At 36.3% G+C, this 16,754-nt stretch overlaps 1 protein-coding gene and 2 non-coding genes across 6 annotated transcripts; 1 reads left to right on the top strand and 2 right to left on the bottom strand.

Annotated features, from left to right (window-relative positions):
• The first annotated feature begins 310 nt into the window (after positions 1 to 310).
• On the top strand, positions 311 to 15,370 carry LOC116342688 (HEAT repeat-containing protein 5B). Of its 4 annotated transcripts, XM_031770401.1 has the most exons (14): positions 311 to 650; positions 7,184 to 7,348; positions 7,433 to 7,511; positions 7,583 to 7,715; positions 7,797 to 7,849; positions 7,962 to 8,988; positions 9,065 to 9,604; positions 9,701 to 9,974; positions 10,182 to 10,214; positions 10,562 to 12,370; positions 12,438 to 12,705; positions 12,768 to 14,513; positions 14,624 to 14,638; positions 14,765 to 15,370. In XM_031770401.1, exons 2-14 carry the CDS (start codon positions 7,223 to 7,225, stop codon positions 15,106 to 15,108), a joined length of 6,447 nt encoding a protein of 2,148 aa, XP_031626261.1. In that variant the 5' UTR covers positions 311 to 650; positions 7,184 to 7,222; the 3' UTR covers positions 15,109 to 15,370. The 4 variants fall into 4 exon arrangements, with proteins under 4 accessions (XP_031626261.1, XP_031626262.1, XP_031626264.1 ...); XM_031770402.1 differs by lacking the exon at positions 14,624 to 14,638; XM_031770404.1 differs by lacking the exon at positions 10,182 to 10,214.
• A 177-nt stretch (positions 15,371 to 15,547) lies between these two features.
• On the bottom strand, positions 15,548 to 15,666 carry LOC116342695. The gene has a single exon (XR_004201271.1). It is a non-coding gene; the product is annotated as a 5S ribosomal RNA (ribosomal RNA).
• Positions 15,667 to 16,605: 939 nt separating this feature from the next.
• Trnap-agg lies at positions 16,606 to 16,677 on the bottom strand. The gene has a single exon. It is a non-coding gene; the product is annotated as a tRNA-Pro (tRNA).
• Between the last annotated feature and the right edge of the window lie 77 nt (positions 16,678 to 16,754).

Raw genomic sequence — 16,754 nt, forward strand, 5'->3', positions numbered from 1 at the left:
TAGCGTTTGAGCAATCGGTTCATTATTTTGACGTTGCATTTGTCCATTTTAACAAACGTTAAAGATAAATAAAAATGGTTTAGTTTCCATAAAACTGAAGCAAAATTATTATTGATTACGTTCAATCCGAATGAAATTGGTAATCACTTATTATTTGCGTGTGAAAAATTCACATTCACATGTAAACATAAAAATAACCGCTAACTGAACCGCTCCCAGCAACCGTACAAAACGACTTGCCATTTTGACGTACGCACAACCATTCTTGTTGTACGCTTGTCTTTCTCATCGCTCGTTTCACACATCATTAGTTTTTTGTTGTGTGTGCACAAAAGAAGAGCCATTGTACGGAGAAACTCTTGTGGATGAGTGAAGAAGAAAAAAATAGCTCATTGACAATTCAATTTTCATTCATTCCGTTTTAATTGAAATCAAAAATTGTTTGTTCTTATTTTAAAAGCGAAGTTTATAGCCGATGCAAGGCGAATTTTATTTTCATTTAATTCATATGCAAGTGAATTTTGAGTGAAAAATAGAATTTTACTTGTCGTCTATGGACGATTTTCATTGTTTGTCACACAATTATCGATTTTGTATACATCCGAATGTAAGCACAATAAAGAGACAAGAGGGAAAAAAACGCACGAGAGGTAAGCAATTTAATGTTATGCCATTAATTACCGATTGTAGAAATGTGCACGAAAAATAATGTGCATTCATGACCACTTTTACACACCATACGAGATGGTGTTGTAAGTTTCTGCATTGGAATCTTTCTTTCGCCAGCAATAGCGAATAAAGTGACCTAAATGACGAATAATTTGCAATTTTTTCTCATTTTCTAAAAGCATTCGACGACTGCGTGGGTGTTTTTTTATGAACTTTATTTCTTCAAAGCAAACAACATTGTAGCCGATAATATTGTTACGTGATAAATTGTGTGTGTGTGTGTGTGTGTGTACGTGTAGCTGCACTAATTCTATAAACAGATTTGATTCATGGACATGCTCATCCACTTTGAAATGTATACATAGAACACATTTTTTTAAATACAAAAACACATCGAAATTCTATTACGAATACTCTGTAAAATGGAAGGGATTAAATATTAATCATTTGAGATTTTTCATCAAAATAATCCAAAAGGATTAAATGTTAGCACTATAGAATTAAATTTCAATACTTACTAAAAGTAGCTATAATAAGACCACGATGACATCCCGCACAATACCCAGGGCTTACGACCGAGAGTTTCGTGCTTGATCTTGGATAGAACGCGATGTTCCTTGTATTGGTTGTTGATTCTGAAAGTAATGATTATAATAACAATACTTAATGTGAACTTCAAGTTAAACATAGTTAGTGTGCATTTTAATTACAATTTGATAAATTATTTTTTTTTACCTGAATGGGTGCTGTAGGTCTTTGAAATACGGGGTGTAGTTCTTCATTCGTTACAGCACACCGTCCTATGTTTGAATTGTTTAACAAATAACCAGACAATATATTGAACTAACTGGTCAGTTGAGCTGACAGTACGTTAGCCAGCTAAATGGACTCAAACAATAGAAGTTATTGTTATAATGATGAATCACTTTTCTTGTTTTAATAGAAGTGATTGTTCATTATAACAATAACTTCTATTGTTTTAGCCCATTAAGCTGGCTAACGTACTGTCAGCTCAACTGACCAGTTAATTCAATATATTGCCTGCAAATAACAAATTCATTACTTATTGTTCATATTGAGAAATCGATTCAATCAAATGCATAATCCTTTGTAGAGTATATTGCGACCGGCATTTGTATCACGATTCCATGTGATAGTACGACCAATTGTCCATTTTTCTTCGTAGCGTCGGAATTTTGATGCCATACGTGGTCCAGGACGAGGTCGATGTTTTCGTTGTTTCGTCAAAAGATGATTACTCTTTCGTGATTCGATGGGACCATGTTGTTTATTTCCTTCTGGCAATGGTTCGCATCCACGGCAAGTAAAGTATCGATACTTCATCTTCACACGATCACCTTTCTTTGGAAATTCCAAGTCTTTGAAACACAATGAGCACATCTTTGTTGTTCGAAATTCATCCACTTAGACCACTGTACAGTTGCGCCGTCGTTTCATTTTCTCAAACAAATCGCGTACTTTCGACCGAATATAGCCTTTTTTTTTTTTAAATAAAATCACAAATAGTATTTTGCAAACTCAATATAAATTCAATTATAAATAAATAAATAACCTTTTGCTTTTGAGTCGGCAGCAATGAAATTTTCACCCACAAATACGAATGTTTCTTTGCCATCGATCAACCAGTCTGCCAACTCATCGAGTGTCTTATTCGTATCGATGTACTGTAGAAAATCTTGAAGTGCATATTCGTACTGCGTGTATGCTTCAAACTTCTCATTGAAATGCCGTAAAATATGATCGACATATCTATCAATGTTGTCTGAATGTGGACCTGGTTGCTCATCAAAAGATTCTCGGTGAATACGCATTTTTTCGATAGCCGATCATGTGATTATATTGACCCGATGTCAATCGAACGAGTTTTTCGCGGCGATTTTCCTTGTTTGGATCATTGTAATTGGTCACACAAACACCGCCAATCACCAGCCGAAGACTTGGATCGAGACCATACACTTGTTGCGCTTTCAATAACTTTTCTTGAGTCTCCCGCATGATTTCATTTTCGTCTTTGACAACGACGAATTTTGTGCGTTCCATCCAGAATGACATAGCCACTCCATCCGTTTGAATCGAATTTCGGAATTTTATAGTGGCACAATTGTCATTTTGCGGTGTTCTTTCGATGGCATCAATGTCAAAATACGTTCGCCAAAGCACGTCCCAATCAGCGGCTTTTAATTCCTTACACTGCTTTGGTGTTCCATCACGTCTAATGAGCCGTGGGTGTGGGCATCCGATCTATCAATGCGAATGTGATGTCTTTTAAACGTTGAAACTGGAAAAACGGTGAAATTTCTATAATCACGGAGCTCTGTTCTTTCCGTTGCAAATGTAGAAATATTGGTACGTATTTGAACCAATTGCCTGCCGTCGTCATCGTACAAAAATATGCTCGACCATCTCCGAAACGAATTGGATGCAATTCATTTTTTAGTATTTCAATTAGATACGGATCTGTTACGCGCTCTGATTTCTTTTTGAATAGATATTCCATGCTGTCGTTGATCTGTTGCTTGGTCGCATTTTGGTGCTCAAAAAACTTCCAAAGACGAGAATATGCGTGATAGCAAACGTTATTCTTAAAATTTGTGTAGTACATTTGTGATGCGTAGTTGAAAATATTTGCTATTTTCTCAATTTTTGGAGCTCTCACGAAATATTTACGAAACAAACGATAAATCATTCTGGACACCTTGTATCCACAGTTCATTACGGCATCTTCATCGTCGCTATCAACATTTTGCGTCCCTCGGAAAAAATCATCGAAGGATAAGAATCCACAAATTGACTGAAGTAATCTTCGATTTCACCGTATCGATTGCCATCACAACGCACTTGAAAAAATTTGAAAATCAAGTAATGAACACTGAGTGCACCCAAAATGAAACATCGCGTCATTTCAAGCACATAATCGCTGATCAAATCACGAAATTCATCTGTTTTCATTGGTCGATTGTGTTTCAAGCCTTTTTTGCACTTTTCTTTACTGGCTTTGGCTTAGAAGCCGATGCTGCAGGCTTCCGTTTCTTTCCAGCCATCGTGATCGAGTGATAGTATACCGAACAGCTCTCGTATATTTATAGTCTAAAATCTGTTGATTCAGCAATATATTTTTTTTGATGAATTTATAAGTTCCCGGTATTTTAAAAACGGGCCTCTAAAAATTCATCAAAATATACAATCACCGATTCATGTAATCGAACGGGTTCACAATAAACAAATTAACAATGCGTTCATTTCACTCTTGCATAAATGTAATGTCACAATTCTTCGATGCAAACGAATCAAAAACTTTATTGAAAATCATTCATCAACAAAGCAAGAATATTCTCACATGTATTCTCAATGTATGTTTCGGTTGTTCACGATTCTGATGGATTTCGAAAACTCAACATATTTGCCATGTTACCCTTCACAAAAAAAATCATTGAGCACAAAAGCGGTTATGTCAAGGAATATGTGCTGATATGGATGCAAACCGATCTCAACTTTTTTTGAAAACCATCCGCTAATCATTTTTTTACTTTGTTTTCATGAAATTATCTTTTAATAAACAAACTAACAATGCGTTCATTTCACTCTTGCATAAATATAATTTCACAAGTCTTCGATGCAAACGAACCAAAAACTTTATTGAAAATCATTCGTCACCAAAGCAAGAATATTCTCAAGCATTTTACAATGTGTGTTTCGGTTGTTCACGATTCTGATGGATTTTGAAAACTCAGCAAAATGTTCGCCATGTTACGCTTCACAAAAAAAAAATCATTGAGCTCAAAAGAATGAGGTTATGAAATGGAATATGTGCTGATATCCGATCCCAACTCTTATTGAGAACCATCCGCTAATCACCCTTTCTTCACTTTGTTTCCACTAGCTATGAAACATTTTATCAGAAATCTTATAAATAGCACAGAAGCGATGGAAAAAAGGATTTTATTGAAAATCATCTTTAATAAACAAATCAATCGAAATTCCAACAGAAACAAAAATAGCTTTTTCGACAACGGTGCACGCAACGGTTTTACACAACAAACATAAGACCGTGAAAGGTTATGTTTGTAATCGAAAGACAATGACAGGCGTTTGAAGTTTCATGTAACAGGCCGGCTGAAAAGTTCGTAGGCTGACACATAGATGGCGTTACTAGAATTAAATCCATATGATTTTTAATTAGTGCCAACCTTCAAAAGATATGTGTCAAAATTTGACAGCAATCGGACCATTGGTTCGTGAGTTATTGCATTGAGAGTGAAGCAACTTTTGTTATTGTGAAAAAAATGGATAAAAGAGAATTTCGTGTGTTTATGAAGCATTGCTTTTTGGTGAAAAAAAATACTGTTGAAGCCAAGGTTTGGCTTGATAAGTATTATTTGGACTCTGCACCAGGGAAATCAACCATTGAGAAGTGGTTTGCTAAATTTAAACGAGGCGAAATGAGCACTGAAGACGATGCGCGCAGTGGACGGCCAAAAGAGGCTGTTACCGACGAAAACATCAAAAAAATCCACAAAATAATTTTGAATGATCGTAAAGTGAAGTTAAGCGATATAGCTGAGACCCTAAAGATATCAAAGGAACGTGTTGGACATATCGTGCATGAATATTTGGACATGCGAAAGCTGTTTGCAAAGTGGGTGCCGCGCGTGCTCACAATCGATCAAAAGCAACAACGTGTTGATGATTCGGAGCAATGTTTGGAGCTGTTCAACCGTAATAAAGACGAATTTTTCCGACGATATGTGACAATGGATCAAACATGGCTCCATCACCACACTCCGGAGTCCAATCGACAGTCAGCCGAGTGGACTGCACACGGTGAACCGAATCCAAAGCGTGGAAAAACGCAACAGTCGGCTGGCAAGGTTATGGCGTCTGTATTTTGGGATGCGCACGGTATCATATTCATCGATTACCTCCAAAGGGGCCGGACCATCAACAGCGACTACTACATAGCGTTATTGGAGCGTTTGAAGGATGAGATCACAAAAAAACGGCCCCATTTGAAAAAGAAAAAAGTGCTGTTTCATCAAGATAATGCACCGTGTCACAAATCAATGAAAACGATGGCAAAATTGCATGAATTGGGTTTTGAATTGCTTCCCCATCCACCGTATTCTCCAGATCTGGCCCCCAGCGATTATTTCCTGTTCGCAGACCTCAAAAGAATGCTCGCGGGAAAAATTTTTAGCGCTGATGAAGAAGTAATCGCTGAAACAGAGGCCTATTTTGAGGGTAAAGAGAAATCGTACTATAAAAATGGTATCGAAAATTTGGAAAATCGTTGGAATCGCTGTATCGCCCTCGAAGGCATGTATGTTGAATAATAAAACCGAATTTTGCCAAAAAAATGTGTTTTACTATGTTAGCCTACGAACTTTTCAGCCGGCCTGTTAAATGTCAATATAATATGAAACAGTGTTCCACCAGAATGATTATTCATTTAATATTCAAACACTTAATACAATTTAACTGTTTTACAAAACTATTGTATTTTACATTTAAAATTTCATTTTAATCCATTTGGATTTTTTATCAAATAAATCCGAAAGGATTATATTTTAATCCCATCAAAATTACAGTGTAGACTGAGTTCATTCACCTCACACTATGCCCCACATGCATTCAAAAGCACAAAAACACGTACGCATGACGATTATTCATGTTTTTCGATTGAAAATAAAATGCAAAAATGAAACATAATGTCTGCGGTTAAACCACAAGTAATATTGTATTTTAGCAAATGAAACCTGAACTTTCTATTTCGAAAAGACAGCATAAATTGTTTAAAAAAAAAACCACAAAATGTGACAATCAATTTCTTTTTCACTTATAAAGAATAATATGTTAAATTATAATATTAATATGTTATATTAAAAAGAATTGTGTGTCCAAGTGTCGACATTCTCAGTTTTTATAAGTTTGAAAAAAATGATTACATTCAACTTTCTTACAATAAATGTAGCAAGGAAACCATCTACCGTATTTTATTTGCTTTTTTCCGCATAATTGCTTTGAATGTGCAATATTTGTGCTACAGAGTTGAATCGGGGAAGAGTATCTGTTTTCCAGTTTGATAATCAAAGACTATTCTTTTTGGAGAGCTATACATGGGCCAGATGATTCATACGAAGTGTTGGTCATAATGGGTTGAATAAAGAAATAAAAAAAATCCCCAACATTTTTTTCATTGTATCTTGAATGCGGCAAATTGATTGGATCATTAAACACATACATAAAACTGTTTGCCTTGTATGAGCAATTATCTATTTATGATTCACCGAATGAGGCAGTGTATTTTTGTCAGTTCGCATAGAATACACTTTGTCTATTATGATTGCAATTCTTGAATTTTTTTCACAAAAAAACACACAATCATTGTAAACCTAGGTGTAAACGAAATTTTTTATCTACTTTTTTTGTTTGATAACTTTTAAATCTAAATAATAATGTAGAATTTAATTATAAATTCAATGTCAATCGATTGCAGATAACTAAAAAACGGAGCCATCACGACATCTCGTTGAAAATGGAGTCATCGCACAGTTTAACACTGAATGAAGAGGCGATCAAAAATATCCCAGATCATAAGAAGCCCCTGTACGTCTTTGAATGGCTTCGGTATTTGGACAAGGGATTGGTTGCTGCTCAGAAAGTAAGTTTTTTTTTTGAGAAATCAGAATTCAACAAAATGATTCACACTTTCTTCGTTTTGTTTTTTGTACGTTCGCATGTGTAGTCTGATGTAAAAGCATGCCAAAAGAAATTGGTGGAACAATTAACAACTCAAATTCAGGGATCTCCAGGACCTCCAACGCGTAAATTATTGCAAGCAACAATTCATTCAATAAATATTCCATTAATATATTTTTTTATTGTTAATTAACAGGCAAATTATTAGCGAGTTGTTTATCAACTCTGTTTTCCGTTGGTGATACATTTCTTCTATTCGATACTGTGAACAAGTGCAACGATATATTAAAAAATAAGGATGATTCACCGAGTTTTTTGCCAACAAAATTGTAAGTACTCCGCTCGAATAGATTCTATTGAATAGCAAGTAAAAAGTTCATTGAATAAAATGAGTGAATTTTTTTTTGTAGAGCTGCAATATGTTGTGTCGGTTCAATGTATGAGAAACTCGGACGGATGATGGGTCAGTTATAGTTATTATTCCATTACTTAAGAATTGCTAATCATTCTTTCGATTATTTTTGCGTTACGTTCCATTACATGTTGATCATTTTTCCGTTATTTCCACCCTTCAGGTCGTAGTTACGAAGAGACGGTCACCATTTTAATAAAATCGCTTAAAAGTGCCGAATCACAAATGCGTATCGAGATTATGGTCACATTGGAAAAAGTATGTTGCGGCATGGACACGGCCATTTCAAATGTTCACAAGGAAATTTATAAAGCGACCAAATACTGTTTATCGGATCGTGTTATGTCAGTTCGTGTAGCAGCTGCAAAATGTCTCTTGGAAATGATGAATCATGCACCGTTTTTGTACACAACAGAATTGGAGAATATGGCCGCACTTTGTTTCCGAGCATTTGATGGTAGTAACTATGAAGTGCGTTGTGCGGTCGCCAAACTTTTGGGTTCGTTAATCGCATTCACGCAACAACAGCAACAAACATTGCCAAAGGGTGTGGTACAGGTTAAAGCACAACCAATCACCCGTCAAACATCACTGGATGAAGCATTTGGCATTTTAATGTCGGGTTTTTTACGCGGCGGTGCATCTTTTCTCAAAGGTACTGGTGAAATGATTAAAGGCAGCTCAAGTGTAAATCGTGAGGTTCGCGTTGGTGTGACGCATTCTTATGTTATATTTATTCGTCAAATGGGCGGTAGCTGGCTAGAACGAAATTTACAAACATTTCTGACACATATTCTCGACTTGGTTGCCAATCCAAAGGCCGCTAGTTCACACGTAGATGCAGTTTATTCAAGAAAATGTATAAATTTCATTTTGAGAGCGACAATTGGAAAAATTTTAGGGGAGAAAGCTCAATCGTCAGCATGCAAAGAAATCGTTCACATCATAGCAAAACAAATGAGTACGATCGATTTTAATCCAGAGAATGCAAAGGATTCGAACCAAGAAACGCTATTCAGTCAACATTTACTTGTGTGTGCTTTGCAAGAGTTGGGCTGTTTGGTGACCAGTTTGGGTACCACATCACAAAATCTACTAAACGATCAACATCTTAACTTTATTGATGCAACGTGTGCCGTTTTGATACATCCCAGCGTGGCAGCACGTTTAGCGGCTGCTTGGTGTTTGAGGTAAGTAATTATATAGTAGGCATATACCTGAATACATTTATTTTAATTTAATGGAAATACATTTCTTTATTTGCAGATGTGTTTGTGTAGCGGTGCCAAGTCGAATAACACCGTTAATCGATCGATTCATTGAAGCAATCGAAACTATGCGATCATCGCCTGAAGCTATTGCTGGATACAGTGCAGCTCTGGCAAGTGTACTTGGCAGTGTTCGATTATCGCCGCTTGGCATTCCGCACACAAAAGGAAAAATTGTATTTAATACCGCTGAAGAACTTTTACGGTCGGCCAGTCAAAATAGTCGCTTGTCATTGAATCGCACACAAGCCGGATGGTTGCTGATTGGTGCCATCATGACTTTGGGCGTTCCAGTGGTCAAGGGATTATTGCCGCGAATGCTATTGCTGTGGCGAAATTCATTTCCACGATCGTCGAAAGAGATGGAATCTGAAAAGGCTCGAGGGGATTCATTCACATGGCAGGTGACGCTCGAAGGTCGAGCCGGTGCACTGTCTGTAATGCATAGCTTCCTACTACATTGCGGCGAACTATTAACCGATGATATTACACGACGCCTTATGATACCAATTGAAAGCGCTTTAGCTATGCTTGTCAAGTATGAAATTAAAATGCCTTTTCAAATTTAATTGTAGAAGAAGAGAAGAAAAAAAGATTTATCTATATTTTTGTTTTGTGAAAAAAAAAACTCTAGTCTATCATCCGTACTCAAATCGTATGGGCAACAGCTGAAAGCTCCAGCAGCCATGGTTCGTCTTCGTCTCTACGAAACACTAACGCTATTGCCGGCCAATAGTTTAGAGTCTTCCTATACGCACCTTTTGAGAATGCTCATTGCTGAATTTACACTAACGGAAAACCCAGCCAACACCACAAATTCATTGTTGCGTGATTTGTGTCATTCGGATGATTCCATCATTTTGGGCATTTTTTTGGAAGAAACTGATCACCGAGTCATCGAAGATCAGGTGGGTGAAAAAAATCTTTTACATTTTTACTTCTGGTTTTGAAACTCAAATATTGTAGAAAAGAACAATCAATACCAATTATTCATCGATGTATAATTTCAGTAGGATTCAAAGAAACCGAATTCATAATTTTGTTTTTTTTTTTAAATATTCAAACTTTTCACATACTTGACAATATTATGATTTCTTGATAAATGAATCAATTAGATGGAACCGAATCGGAAATCACATGCAGAACACGTAAGTTGGGAGTGCGCGCGCCGATTGGCGTGTAACTATAACTATATAAAGTTATTTCACACAAACACACATACCAACTGTACAGTGTAACACACACACACACACATCATTCTCGTTTTGTTTGCATTGATTTTTTTCTCGATTGCATTTCGTCTAAAAATAGCTGATTATATTGCAAGACAATTGAAATTTAATGCCACGTGATTGGAAATAAATAAATGGCTTTGACTTATCGTTTGATGATTTAATATGTTTTTGAAATTGACTGCTTACTGAGCTGTGTGTAAGCAAACAAAGAAATTTATTTATCGTTTTCATTTATTTTATTTTTTTTTTTCAATTTTTAGCTTCAACCGCACTCCGCAGCCGGTTCTGGTGCCCTTGAACACGATCAATGCTGTTTGTATCGACCGCTGCCAAAATCATGCACTTATCCGGGTCCATTACCATTGGGTGTTGCTGTAATTGATTCGTCGGTTACTTTGTTTGGATTGATTTTTCCGCGCGTCGCAAACAAGCATCGCATCCAGATGTTTGATCACTTTGCCGAGTGTATAAAGCATGCAAAGAGCTCACGCCAAGAAGCGGTTCAAATGAATATTTTTGCGGCATTGTTGAGCGGACTGAAGGGTTTGAATGATTCAAAGTCGACCATTGGACAGGACGATGTAAAGAAAAGTGCAACCACTTTGATAACAAATGCTTTGATTTGTGCGAATCCGATTTTAAGATGTGCGGCCTGCGAAGCACTCGGTCGTATCGCTCAAGTGGTTAGCGATTCAAAGTTTACAGCTGAATTGGCACAATCAAGTTTTGATAAATTGAAATCGGCACGTGATGTTATCACACGCACTGGCCACTCATTGGCTTTGGGGTGCCTTCACAAATATGTTGGCGGAATGGGATCTTCGCAGCACTTGAATACGAGCGTTTCAATTTTGCTGGCATTGGCTCAGGATGGTAGCAGTCCGGTCGTTCAAGTTTGGTCATTGTATGCATTGTCATTGATTGCTGATTCGGGTGGTCTGATGTTTCGTGGTTATGTTGAGCACACGCTATCGCTGTCGATTAAACTTTTGCTCACGGTTCCACAATCGTGCGATGTTCATCAGTGTATTGGTCGTGTGCTCTCGGCAATTATTACAACAATGGGACCAGAACTACAAGGAAACACCGCATCAATTTCAACGATGCGTTCTTCGTTGCTATGTGCATGCGGAATTATGCAATCGCATGCAGATCCTTTGGTTCAGGCTGAGGCAACTGGATGTTTACAGCAGCTTCATCTATTTGCATTGCGTCATGTAAATCTATCATCGTTGGTGTTGTCACTATGCAAAACACTATCCAATAATTACTTGGTATTGCGAAAGGCGGCAGTTGCGTGCTTGCGCCAATTGGCACAACGTGAAGCAAGAGAAGTATGCGAACATGCAATGACTTTGTTCAGCGGAGGCAATGGCATCGGAGGGGGCGATGATAACAATGCGATTACAATGAATGAGACCGGTTTGCCAGGAGTTTTATTTGCTATGCTTGATACAGAGACAGATGCTGAAATGATTAAAAATATTCACGATACATTAAATTCGATGTTACAAATGCTGGCGGCTGAAAATTTATCACAATGGTTGACAATGTGCAAAAATGTATTGACCATTGCCAATGATGCGAATACAATTGGAACGAATGATGAGTTTGGTAGTGGTTGTGGTGGTGGCATTCGTGGTGGTATGGACGCATTGAAAGTAAATAATAACGATGGTGACAATGATGACGATGACGACAACGATGATGATGTAGCGGATTTTCATGTTGAAGAAGATACATCGAAACAAAGCATTCAACCGAGATGGCCAACACGAGTATTTGCGGCAGAATGTGTACGCAAAATTATTAATGCTTGCGAAAGTTCAAGTCCAATTCATTTCGATTTGATACAAGCCAAAGAAATGCAAATTACCAAATCACGAGCCGACTATTTAATCTTACATTTAAGCGATTTAATTCGAATGGCATTTATGGCAGCTACTAGTGATTCGGATCCATTGCGATTGGAAGGTTTGAAAACACTACAAGAAATTATTGATAAATTTGCACGCGTGCCCGAACCAGAATTTCCCGGACATTTGCTGCTTGAACAATTTCAAGCGCAGGTATTTCAAGCGATTCGGAAATATTTTAATTATATCCACTCTTTAATACTGTACTATTGTTTTCAAGGTTGGAGCTGCCATTCGTCCAGCATTTTCGACGGATACACCGTCACACGTGACAGCTGCTGCCTGTGAAGTATGTTCGGCGTGGATTGGTTCTGGTGTTGCACGTGATTTGAATGATTTGCGTCGTGTGCATCAATTACTTGTCATTAGCTTGTCAAAGCTTCGTACAAAGACGATCAGCACGGAATTGTACAACGAAAGTATGGCGACACTCGAAAAATTATCGATTCTAAAGGCATGGGGAGAGGTTTACATTGTCGCAATGATTGGTAATTTTACATTTCATTTTATTTTTAATGCAATATCATAATGTATAGTTATTTATCGATAGGAAATGGTTTTGCGCCGGCAAGTTTGATAATGAAAAATTTAACCAGTTCGAATTCAAATTATGCCGTTACAACCACAACCACAACCACGTCGGCAGTTGCAAATGCAGCAAATGACGATGACGTTGATTTTGGTGATTTTGAGAGTCGCGGCGAGAGCTTATTGTCGTTGGTGAAACCTGAATTAGACAACTTGTCACAGCATTGGTTGGCTGCACTTAAAGATCATGCATTGCTATTACTTCCGCCAGAATTTGCAAGTCAATTGCCACACGATGGTGGAGCATTTTACACAAATGACACAATGAATTCCTCTAAACCGCACTATTTGAGCGCTTGGCCACAAATTCTATATGCTGCTTCATTGTGGCTTAATTCGACTGGTTTTCATTCATTGGTCGGTGGCGGTGGCGGTATTGATGACGATGAAAATGAAAAGACGACCACAAAAGATGCAGAAAATGAAAAAATCACAAACAATAATCCTGTCGATAGCTTGCAGTCCAGCCATGGTAGTCTGCGGGCGGACCGTTTTCATTTGGTGTTTGGAATTGCAATGGAAGCCATTTGTAGCACACGTTCAAATGAAAAATTGGAAGCAGTTTTAGCATGTTTACAATCCATTTATACATTATTCGATGGTGCTTGGGCACGCGAACAATTATTCAAGGATAATCGGACTCTGGCAATTGAGCTGTGCAATGTTTTGCATCGCATAATTTTGACGCGAGACAGTTTGGAAGTGCAACTATTGTGCATTGAAATTTTGAAACGTGTCATTCAGGCGGCTCACGAATGGTTGACACGTGAAAAGGAGGAGAAATTGTCTCAAATCGAAGATAATGAATTAAAGACTGAAATGCAAAGAGAGTTGGATTTATTGGGCGAAGGTGGTGAGAGTGGTGAAATTATACCCGGTCAATCGGTAGTTTATGCCGTGTTGGAGGTGTGCCTTTGTTTGTTTGTTCGTCAAATTCCATCCATGAACCCGTCAACAACTTTACGGTTGACCAACGAACATTTGCAGCATCAAATAAAAATCAATTCAAATGGAACGATAACATTGACAGAAGACAATAGTTTATTGGTTGCAAAAGCATTTCAATGTCTTGATGTGATTTGGCGACTGTGTTCGCCAAAGGGTGCGGTTGAGGTTTTACCAAGTATATTGTACTTAATTACAGGTGTCATCAAAGAAATTGCAACCAAGTCAATTGACGATCAAACAATAATAGCAAACAGTGGAATGATACAATCTGCATTACATTGTTTGCGTTCAATTGCAACCGACAAATATGTCAACGATGAACGAAGTGCCGGCGAACTGCGTAAACTGTTACAATCGACATTGGCCTGCTTGATTGACTTGTCAAAGACGGGATGCGATGAAACAAAAGCCGACGAAGTGACAATGATGTTGGGCATTGCATTGTTTATTCTTCATGCACCGAGTGCCATTGTTTCCGTGCCGAATTTAAAGTTTCCTTCGATCAATCATTTTCAGCATTGTTTGCAAAACGAAACTAATCTAATGGTGAAACTGAAATGCATTCAAACGACACGTTCAATCTTTGTGAATGCCGATTTAAAGGTTTCCACTCCCTACATACATGCGTTGGCTCCGCGCATTATCGAAGGTTTATGTGCAACGAATGCGAAAAATCCGAAAAACGACATTGAACTGAATATCATATTGGAGAGCATCATCACAATTGAGGCGCTCATTTCATTGGCCGAACCACAAAACAGTGAGTATAACCGTTTTTTTTTTATCTATTCATTTGTTAAATCGTTTGATGATTGTAAAAAAAAAAAACTAAATCTAAACATTAACATTTCCAAATGCTATCAAAAAAAGGAAATCTTTTACAAGGTAATTCAGGAATATGTTACTAACAATAAATTGTCGTGATAAGCAGACGCTATAAAATTTTTTCACTTCATTTATTTAAAGTTGATTGATAATAATGTAGTATAAAATGTCATTTGTTTGAAATAGGAATCCAATTATTGACGCTGTTGGTACCAATTCTCATTGAATATTTGCTGGAGCCACATTTGTTGAAAACAAGTTCGAAATATCCCTGTCAATTGCACGATCAATCCTTGCAGTGGTTGATGCGTATTGGACCCAAATACCCGCAAGAATTTAAAATGTTGATGAGCCAATCGACCGAGTTACGAAATAAATTGGAGGCAGCAATTCGACACAATCAACAAACTACAAATCCAAAGCAAATGGAATCGCACACAAACACCGCCACCACCAACAAAAACCAAATGAACCAACCCAAGCCGACCATTGAACTGAAAACAAATTTCAGCAATTTTTCTTCCAACTAAAAGCAAGACAAATTATTAATATCCTCTGTATTCTATTATTTTAACGGAAAATATTGTAGTATATAAATGAAAAGAGTGTTAATAAGTGATATTCATATTCAATTTTAAACTAAATATTCATATATATACTATATATCATTGGAATTCATCCAAGAACATTTATTTGACTGATGAGAAGAAAGAAATTAATAGAATTTGATGTGCATAGATTGATGTAGTTTATGATGTTGAAATAAAAATTTCAATATTTTATTTTCAGAAACATATATTGTTTAAATTGTATTGGCAAATAAATCGTTTATTAATAAATTTATTTAACTAATCAAATTTGATGACATTTTATTTGAATAGAATCAATAGAATTTTATCTTTAAAATTAAAAGCAATTGTTTCACTTTCAAATGAGAATAAAGAAAGACGAGAAAAAAAAAAGATGTGGTGCCAACGACACATGGTGTTCCCAGACGGTCACCCATTCAAGTACTAACCATGCTCAATGCAGCTTAACTTCAGTGATCGGACGAGAACTGGTGCTTTTTACATGATATGGTCGTTGACGAATGTATACCGTTCATTTGTGATGATATTTGATTTCGACTTGAATATTTTTATAAATTTTCATTCGTCGACAAAGTACTTATGAAAAAAAAAGAAGAACTTGTTTGATAAATTTCTGTGAAAAATTCACATTTTGATTTCCGATTTCATTTTAAATTTTAAGAAAACACATTTCTTTCCTGTCATTTAGACAGAATTCTCTTTCGATGACATGCAATCTAATGCTCACATTTTAAATGCTATGATTTCAGTTTCAATCGGAACGGAGTTAATCTTGATTAAAATAGCAATTAATTCAAGCGAAAAATCATTTATTTTAATTTTTGCACTTCAAAAATATGATTTGGAACAAATAGAAATGCTTAAACTAATCCATGATGAAGAAAAATGTGAGGAGTTTAAAAAATCGGTCGATTTTGATAATAAATATATTCAAATGGATTAATTGAATCATAATTTGAGAAATCGACAGTTTCTTTCCGTGTATGTTTCTTTTATTAATGGTAAGAGAAGAGATGGACATAAAATATTTTTTTTATTTAGATTTTTCTTCTACTATTAATACACTCACCATTAATAATAATAAAACAAATTCGAATTAATAATAAAAGAAACCCAAATGCGAAGTAAAACTCAACAAAAAGTTTAAAATAGTAGAAGAACAGTCCAAATAAATTATTTTGAAAATAACCACACGACAATTTCAAATTAATAGTTGAATAAATTTTATTGAATAAACAAGCATAAAACATCTAAAGCAATGCAAAAGCAACTTGGAATTAAATTATTATTCTAATTTTTTTTTCATGGAAAAAATTGATGAATGACTAAATTTTTATGTTTCTCCTTCTTGCAATATAAAATAAAAGAAATTAGGCAGTAAAAAAACTATACATCCTTTAGCTCGAGAATTGAACCCATAATATAATAAAAAATCACGGGCTCAACCGAGAATCGAACTCGGGGTCTTCCGCACCCTAAGCGGAAATCATACCACTAGACCATTGAGCCGTCTGATATAAACGGAATTGGAATCATTAAAAGCTGTTACATTGAAATGCACCGATATCAGCCACTTCGGATAGTTA

The sequence above is a fragment of the Contarinia nasturtii genome, unplaced genomic scaffold (genome assembly GCF_009176525.2).
Source record: "Contarinia nasturtii isolate CC-2019 unplaced genomic scaffold, AAFC_CNas_1.1 Cnas_scaffold_864, whole genome shotgun sequence".
Taxonomy (NCBI): Eukaryota; Metazoa; Arthropoda; class Insecta; order Diptera; family Cecidomyiidae; genus Contarinia; species Contarinia nasturtii.